Consider the following 9,277-nt stretch of genomic DNA (forward strand, 5'->3'; position numbering starts at 1 on the left):
AAGGCCCATAATAACTATCAGTGTATTGCCTATGAAACTGTGAGAGATGAAACGGAATGTCCTCATCTGGCAAACAGGAGTATAATAACCCTACAACTACTCTTTACTCCTTTGTCATAAGGGTGAAATTTGTTTAAAAATATAAAAAAGTATAATGCTACCAGTACTCCTACTTGTTCAACATACCACCTGTTCTTTTGCATGTTCTCAGGGGTCTTCAGTTTAAAGATGAAATGCAGCCCACTTAAATGCAAGAATTTACACACACACATATATATATATAAACCATGGAGTGACATAGTTAAATTTGACAATTAAAACTAGAAAATTTTAAAGATATTCACTTGTCTTTTTCTTCCTTGTTAGCCAAGATGTGAGGTCAGAATTCTGTGACTCTCCTACAGTAGCTTGTGACACCTTTACTAGGATAAAGGTGGCTGTATTTTCCTTTGAGTTTTGCTGGTGTCAGGATCGAGTCTCTGATCTCTGCTTGGCAGATAACTAAAAAGCTGCACTGACTTCCAAATCTGCTTTAACGTATTCTCTTTGTAATGCAGGATTTTATATTTGATTTTTAAAAATTCATTAGGTCACTTTTAAATGCAATTTTGATGATTTTAGAAAGCCAAAGCTTTTTACACTAGACTTCTGTTAAAAGTGTAATGTTCATGATACAGAGATTCGTGATTAGTCTTCAGAACATTGTGTTACTGAGTTTCACAGGTGTATTTCTTTTATGAGTAACTTTTTTCTTATTGAAGTGTAAGTAAAACATTGATGTCATGCATTCAAGCTAATCTTCTGTGAAGTTGACTATTTTAAAATAAAAAAGACCCAAACTGTTTGATTTTCATTCTTTGAAGTCTTTGAATACCTGCAAAATGGTGTTTTGCTCTTTTACCAGAGTTTTGAAGGTACCATTGTGTGGGAGAGCCAGGATCTTCAAGGCCTGGTTTCAAGAAACCTTCATAAAGTGATGGTGAACGATGGAGGAGGTGTTTTCAGAGTCATTACAGTGAGTCCCTTCACCTTCCCTTTCCACCACGTTTCTGTTTTTCCTATAAGCCTTGAGTATTTAGCATTTTACTTTTCTATGTTTCTTTGTGTAAATCATTAATTCAGTAGTTTTCCTGTTGTCTCAGAGGGGAAGTTTACCTTCTAGCAAAAAATTATGCTTGTAAGTGGCATTTTCTTTTATTTTGGTGGGAGTAAATCTCACCTTATTGTCTTTCTTGGGTGTGAAGCAGTATCAGAGATGACAAAATGTAGGTCAAAAATCTTGTGATAAAATCCCAATTGATGGAATTAAGTCTAGTTGGCTTTTTTTTGGGAGTGTGTTTCTTTTCCTGTCAATGTTGCTTGCCTAAACATGCTGTGCCATTGTAATTTAGCCAGAATAACTTTACATTTTGCTGTCAACTTCAAAACTAGTCTTCTGGAAGTTTCAGGTTCCACTCGTTTTAGGTAAAACAAAAAAATGCCATAAAACCATACAGTTAAAAATCTTAATCTTAGTCTTTCATGGCACATGGTGTGATTCTTGGAGTGGTCCTGTGCAGGGCCAGGAACTGGACTTTGGTGATCCTTGAGGTCCCTTCCAACTCAGGATATTCTATGATTTTATGATTGTGCAGGCACCTAAACCAGAAGAGCTTTCAGTTAATTTCATTCTCAGTTGTCAGAAAACTTCACACCTTAAAAACATAGGGAAAAACACATCAGTAATGAGAGATGAACTAATCTATTTCTTTCCATTAATCTGTTCCTGGCAGGCAGGGGAAGGGTCACTGCCACATGAACTCACAGAAGGTGTAGAGGGAATAGCAGGTGGTTTTATCTACACTATTCAAGGTAAGTCTGCAAAATGTAGCATCACATTTGATGTTATGATAGAACAGTTAATTTAAATTACATTTCTAAGATATAGTTTGTGCTGTCTCTGTGAACTTAGTCACCCTAGGTTTTCTTTTAGTAAGTACAATTAATTTCTTTATGGGTTTTTTTATGCTTAAGGTCAATGTCCTGATGTGGTTTCTTTGCTTGCCTTTTGTCAGCGACTCCATTTGACTTGCATCCCTTTGTCTTTTTATCTAGACTTCTTTTTTTGTTATCCAAAATTAGGTTAAAAAATGTTGTGCAATGAAATCCTTCCCTGATATTTTGCGCATTTTTTTCAAGTGCTGCTGCTGTTAGAGATACTGTATCATGATGTTTCATATTGACAAACAATGACTACCCAGCAAAGCCAGCTTTTCCATCCCTTGTTGCTGTTTTACACCTATTTCAGCAGAATGCCCAGAGACTCTATAGGAACCCTGCCTCATGTCTAAGGTCTAGCACTTGCACTGATGTGTTCTTGCCGGTCCATCATACCCAACATCAGTAGTGACTTTCAGAGTGCTATTCCTGTGTTTTTATAGCTAGGCCTCACAGATATAATTGGGCAGTCCTGTCGTCCTGTCATCTCTGTAGGAGCCTAAATTGAGGTGTGTGCTAAAGGCCTTCCATCTTGTTTGTCAAACAGTTCTTCAGTACCACAGACTATCTCCTTACCTGCAATATTTTTCTAGCTTTAACCTGCAAACAGTTATGAGATTTGGTTCAGCAGGGACCATCTGTGCTACATCAAAGCGATGCCTATTTGATTATATTTAGCATAGGATTTTTGATTGGTTGGTTGGTTTGTTGTTTTGGGGTTTTTTAATGCTAGAAACATACACTTAGGAGTAATTAAGTATATAATTAACATTATAATACTGTATAATACAAGTAAGTGTATAACAGTAGCCTTTTTACTCTACTGGTAAAAGTAATAGTTAAATCCCTGACCACTCTTTAATATAAAGAACTTTAAATAAAGTTGAATGATTTTATTACTGAAAAGGAAGAGAATACTTTTTTTACTTGAAACTTTCTGTGCAAGACCTTATACAAAAATACATTTCTTTGTTGTTCTGCAACTTTTACCATTTCATAGAAATTTTAAAACTAATTGCAGGATTTTCATAACCCCATTAATTTGAATGCTTTTTCAGATTAATTTTGTCAATAGATCATGTATGATCTAAGAGAAACATGTGAAATAGTACGTAAATATGCATCTTTGCTTAATGATGGGTGTTCTTTCTTTCAGAAGGTGATGCTCTTTTACAAAACCTCCATACTCGCCCGGAAAGGTTTACAAATCACATAAAAAACCTTGAAAAAGAAGATACTTTATTGAAGGAAGAAAGTATTACCTATGATGATATTGTTTTTGTAGATGTTATTGACACTTACAGAAATGTTCCCACCAAACTGCTGAACTTCTACAGATGGTAAGTTGAAAATAAAGTGTTTTCCCTTCAGAATGTTGCTGTCTGTAGTGCAAGGTGATCCAGCAAAAGTTCCATAAAATGCATGCCTTATGTGATTTACTTCATCAAGTTGTATTTCTATTTCTCTCTTGCAATTTTGGGTGCATGTAGTGAGTAAAATAACAACACCTATAGTCTATAGCATATAGAATGCTGACCACTGGTGCCTCAAGTAAGCATGAGCTGGCAAGACAGGCTTCTGCCCTAAGAGTCCAGGTGTGAAAATTGCCATGCCTCCTTGTAATTTCTTTTAATTTGTATCTAGCTGAAAACTAGCAGTTTTAGTCTTTCAAAGGATGGCTTTTGGCCAGTTTGAATACTTAACTCAGTGTTTCTGTAAGTGGCCATTGCCTCTTGTCCTGTCACTGGACACCACTGAGAAGAGCTTGGCTCCAGCTCTTTACACCCTCCTTTCAGATATTTATACATTAATGAGCTCTCTCCAAGCCTTCTTTTCTTCAGGCTGAACAGTCTCAGCTCTCTCACCTTTCCTCATTGGAAAGATGCCATTTAATCATCTTGATGGCCCTTGCTGGACTCTGCACCCAGTATGTCCGTGCCCCTCTCGTACCGAGGAGTCTGAGACTGCACACTGCAGTCTAGATGTGGCCACACCAGTGCTGAGTTGCAGGGAAGGATGGGAAGCTTGTGTACAGGGGGGACAGAAGGTTGATGGGAAGAATTTTCATAGTGTAACACATTGATTAATAAGTGATTACCTCTAATTTTCAATTATTTCCATTACTCTGAGGCAACTGTTTAAATTAATTGATGTTGCTGTGCAGTAAGAAATATAGTTGTAATTTAGCCAGGATTCAGTTTAGTTTCTTGCAAGATTATTCACTTATTTAACAAATTTCACGGTTATGAATGTAACTGAAAAACTGAACCATGCTTTCAGTTCTAAAAGTTTAAATGTCAAGACTTAGATCTTCATGATCATTTCTTAAAGATTAGCAATACTTCAAGATTTAGTAATGAAAAGCTTTAAAAAATGCCTTTCTTATTATGAGAAATTACCCTTAAAAGCAGTGTTTGTAACCAACTCAGCCATGATTCCTAGAATCTTTTCTGGTATATTTTGTGAGAGTCAGACATTCAACTATTGCAGACAGTTAAAGATTACATTTTTCATATTTGAAGGGTACTTTTACTGAGAAAGAGTAAGTACGGAGCTGCTTTCACAGATGTTTGTTAAAACCTACAACCTTCTCATTATGTTGAACTGACTGTCTCATCCTGAAAGGAAGCTACTGACGTGCAGCCAGTGGCTTTTAACAGCTGTGCTGCCATCATCAGCAAGGATTCATATCCTCCTGAAGTCAGATTTAAGACAGATTCATTAATAAATCCACCATCTGTCCTGGAGAACAAAACTTTGTTTTTTTCAGGTCATGCACAAGGCCATGTTGTAAGATTGTCCTCAGATGCAGCTGCATCTGCTTTCTGTAGGACAAGCAGTCAGCCTTGGTTGATAGAGAAAACATTTAAAAGTCAAGGGTAGGAAAGACATTCCTTCCCTCTTCCTTCTCCCTCTACTTCCCAAAAACATTTACAGAGCCTTGTACTGTGTATCTGTAGATTGTGGTGTGTGGCTCAGCATCTCATCACTTTTCTTTTTGGCTGCAGGACGGTTGAATCAACGAGTTTTGACTTGTTGCTGAAGACGGATGACGACTGTTACATTGATTTGGAGGCTGTTTTTAACAGGATAATGCAGAAAAATTTGGACAGGCCAAACATTTGGTGGGGAAAGTGAGTTTTTTCCTAACTTGTCTTTAGGAGATATCATGTCTTTAGTGAACAGTTCAGTGATTTAAGTCTAATTTCATGTGGGTTCCCCTTCTCTGCCTAAGGGAGCCAGTTATAAAAGGCAGGACTTCTGTATGTGTGAGAACTTTGAATCTCAGAAGACAGAAACCAGTCAGAAAACAGTAACTTTCCAGAGTGTGCCTTTGCAATGAGTTAAACTTGCTGAGTATCATACCTAGTTTCAAAACATTTTATAGACATCTTTGTCATGTACTTAAGTAAATAAAAGTATTCCAGCAACACAGTGAGGTTAAAAGGCAAGTACATACTAAAGAACTGTAAACATTACTTTTTGTGGGTTTTCTGGTGGGCTTGAGGAGATGGGGCAAACAGGAGAAACAAAACGTCCTTTATGGTCTGCACCTTACTTTGACGTCTGTGAGTGACAGGCTACCCATTTCTGCTGCTGTTTGAAATGGTAGATCTGATCAATGAATTTTTGAGTGAACTTTCCCAGCCTGTATTATGCTTGTGAATAACTAGGAGGATCAAAATAGCCCACATCATCCCTTCCATTCATGGAATGCATTGCAGCTCTGGTATAGCATCCAATATAGCAGAAACTCTACACTTCTATAACATTCAGCATAGCATAATGGCACAATGGCCCTTCCTGTTGCCATCTGCTTACTGAACTAAAACAGGCCTTTGCTGCTTTGCTTCACAAATCTGGTACTGACTGTTGCTTACTCATAAATGATTTAATACGGTGTGTGGTCAAGTGTGTGTGAAATAGCTGGCTCTCTTATGGTTATCTCAAAGATCTGTAGAGGTGACATCTTCAAGTGTAAATTCTCTAATAGTCACACTCTTCAGCTAAGGCAAGTGTGAGGTGTAGGGAACGATGCTGAAATAACTATGGAAGTATAAAATGATTAACAAAGCAGGTGCTTCTCAGTCTGGAGGGGGTTGCACCCTTCCTGCTGTGATTCAGTAGAGGGGAAAGTACTGAGTCTAAAGTGAATTCAGGTATTGGATGTGACTTCTATCTCTTTGGTGCTTTAACATGTCAGTTTACACTGAGAATGTGCAGAGTCTGATAAGAGATCTGCTACTCGGCTACAATTTCTCCCTTTCAGGGCTGTTGTCTGAGGTGACAATTCTTAGTAGCTCATGACTGAACTCAGCAAAAAACAAACTTACTTGTTTGTAAAAAGAAGAGAACCTGCTGCATTGACACAGTTATGCCACTTATCTGTGAGTGCATGAAGTATTTGTAAGGCCAGGGGAGTGCAGAAACAGCCTGTTCCCAAAAAGAAAAAGCAGGGTGCTTCTCCCTGCCTCACATGGCAGTTTGACAGGGTCCATAGGGCCACACGCTGTGTCAGCGAGCTCTGCCACGCTGCCTGGGGCTGGGAGTTTGTCTGGAGAGACTGCAGACAGAGCACTACTGGCTTTCTGCAGGCCTCTGGTGGTGAATAAAGTCTTCCTTAGAGAACACCACTGGCAGGAATGTTTTTTTTTGTAATTCAGCGATGGCAGCCTTTGAACATCTGCTTTGTTGAGTTTCATTTGGAAAATGGCTGAGAGAAGGTATATATTGCTTCCTGGTTTTTAAGCAGCCACCAGTTTTATCAGGAAAACGGGTTGTGTAACATCACTGCATCTCCATGCCTGCTGGAGGCACTGACTTTGTGTCATGCTGATTAACCAGAGGGGTTAATTAACAGGACCCGGATGTGTTACAGAACATAGGAAAGGATGCATGTGCTTGCCTGGTTCAAAACCCAGCAGCAAGGTGCAGCATGCTGAAGAACTGACTTTGTCAATATTGGTTTCTGTTCTGAGAACTTTCTCCCATTACCCAAGACTGAGACCAGACAATAGTTATGATATTAGCACTTGTGTTCAATTAGATGTGTGCCCTAGAGAAATGAGGCTAGGAACTATAATTAGGATCACCTTCTACTTCTTCCTCTTAATATTGTTTGTTATCAGTGTTACTCCAATTGTTAGCAGTGTTTGTAGGTTCCACAGAGGGCTCTCTATAATCATCTCTAACATGGTCTTCAGTTTCAGACTAAATTGGGCAGTTGACCGAACTGGGAAATGGCAAGAGCTGGAGTATCCAAGTCCTGCATATCCAGCCTTTGCTTGTGGGTCCGGCTATGTCATCTCCAAAGACATTGTTCAGTGGCTGGCAAGCAACTCTGAAAGGTTAAAGACGTACCAGGTAATAAAGAGTTGGTTCAGGTTGACTATCTTAAACTAGTCTTGACACAGCATGTACTGAATTGAGTTGGAAAGAACATTGCTCCAGTGTTAGTGTTGGGTTCTCCTGGCTAATGCTAGCTTTGGAATTTTTGTGGTCTCTACACTTAGTGCCTGTTCTAGGTCAAAACACAGATGTTAGATGTTTTGGACTGAGAACTTTGGGAGCTGTAATCTTTGTTTTTGTACTCTGACCTCCAAAGAACAATGTATTAACACAAGGAAGCTGGGAGGATTAATTTAACAGCCCTAAAACAGTCAAACATAGGTTTTTGTAGCTACCATTCTTTACTGCTGGTACATGATGCAACTTATTCCAGGTCACCAAGTCATGCTTTATGCTTTCCTGGTGCTGATATCTGTATTTTTTATTTTAATGTGTCATCTCAGGGTGAAGATGTGAGCATGGGCATCTGGATGGCAGCTGTAGGACCCAAGCGATATCAAGTAAGTCTGAAGGAATTGTCTGATCCCACAGGAAGAGAACACCTATTCCAAGTAGCATAAAATAGGGGAAATGATTTTTCTTTAAAAAGAAATTGAAACAACCATTGAATTAAAATCCAAGGGGGAAAAAAAAATCAAAATTTGAAGATGTATTCAAAAGAAAGACCACAGAACCGCCACAAACCACCTGCAGACTCCTATCCCTACCCCTCAGGTTCTCTGATTAGGTCGAGCAGATCAGTTGGGGACCTTTGTGTGCAATGTTTGTTGCTAGAAGCCGTGAACACCCGATTCTTGAAAGTGAAAATTGATGGGGACTAAATTCTGTGTAAGAAAAACTATTGAAATGGTTCTCTCTCTAACAGGATGGTCTCTGGTTGTGTGAGAAGACATGTGAGAGTGGCATGCTGTCTTCCCCCCAGTACTCTCCCCAGGAACTGAGAGAGCTCTGGAGATTAAAGGAACTCTGTGGAGATCCATGTAGATGTGAGGAAAGATGATGGACTTGCCTTGGAAAACAGGGTAGTGTATAGTGATCATGGAAAAGTGTACATTTTGATTTATTCCTGGAACCATGAGAAATATTAAGGTACCTTTTAATGTTGGGTTTCAACTTAAGTATAACAATATTTGCACATCCCTTTTGATAACTACAAGTGGACTGATACTATTCATTTTCTATAGTGTAGATTGATCTGACAAAAACCAAAATGTTTAAGGTAAAAAAATTTCCTTTTTATATAAAGGTAAAGACCTACTTGTAATTAATAAATGCACTTAAGAATGCCAACTAGCCTGTCTTTTGTAAATTAAAGAATTACTGATTTAACTCAGTATAGAGCAGTACCAGGATCCATTGGAGAGCTGTGCTCAGCATCAGGGCATCCGGTAAGTCTCGCTGCAGCAGGTTCTGTGCTGTCTAAGGGGGTGCCCTCATCTGTGCAGGGGCTAGGACAGCAGTGGGGTTAGGATTTATGCTTAGTTTGTTTATACAACATTGTCATTTTAGGTATAAACACTATCAAAGTTTGCTTATACCAAATCTTCAAGTACTGCAAACTTGGGAGGGATTTCTGAGAGCTCACTGTGTTATTAGATATGAATCTGAGGTTACACAAGGGAAAGTGAAGTAAGATTGAGGAACAGCACACTAAAGAATGTAAAATAAGTAGCATTGCTTTGCATTGTGCTGAGAACTTGTTTATACTGTGGTATGTTAACACTGTAGGGTAGGATAAAGGTCTGTCAGATTTTGACTTTAATAGTCTAAGGCTGTGCAGGTACTTCTAAAATTACTGCTGGGTTTCGTTTGCTGTAAGGTGGCTGGACGTAGGTGGAAACAAAGAGCAAGTAGCCTCTCAGTGCAGCACTGATCTTGTCTTGTAAGCAAAGAGATCACAACTAAACCCTGTACTCGGTTCAGTAAAACAAATTCTCACCACTGCAGCGGG

General features: G+C 38.8%; 1 protein-coding gene across 1 annotated transcript in view; it reads left to right on the top strand.

The window, feature by feature from the left end:
• Positions 1–9,199, top strand: part of B3GALNT2 (beta-1,3-N-acetylgalactosaminyltransferase 2) — a 31,522-nt gene extending 22,323 nt beyond the window's left edge. Inside the window, exons 6-12 of the mRNA XM_050316627.1 lie at positions 905–1,015; positions 1,773–1,851; positions 3,134–3,317; positions 4,986–5,111; positions 7,182–7,341; positions 7,770–7,826; positions 8,192–9,199. Coding sequence (XP_050172584.1) covers positions 905–1,015; positions 1,773–1,851; positions 3,134–3,317; positions 4,986–5,111; positions 7,182–7,341; positions 7,770–7,826; positions 8,192–8,326 — 852 coding nt within the window. The 3' untranslated portion in view covers positions 8,327–9,199. The remainder of the gene's footprint in view (positions 1–904; positions 1,016–1,772; positions 1,852–3,133; positions 3,318–4,985; positions 5,112–7,181; positions 7,342–7,769; positions 7,827–8,191) is intronic.
• The last annotated feature ends 78 nt before the right edge of the window (positions 9,200–9,277 follow it).

This window comes from Myiozetetes cayanensis, unplaced genomic scaffold (assembly GCF_022539395.1).
Source record: "Myiozetetes cayanensis isolate MyiCay16 unplaced genomic scaffold, myiCay2020 scf2-11, whole genome shotgun sequence".
Lineage (NCBI taxonomy): Eukaryota > Metazoa > Chordata > Aves > Passeriformes > Tyrannidae > Myiozetetes > Myiozetetes cayanensis.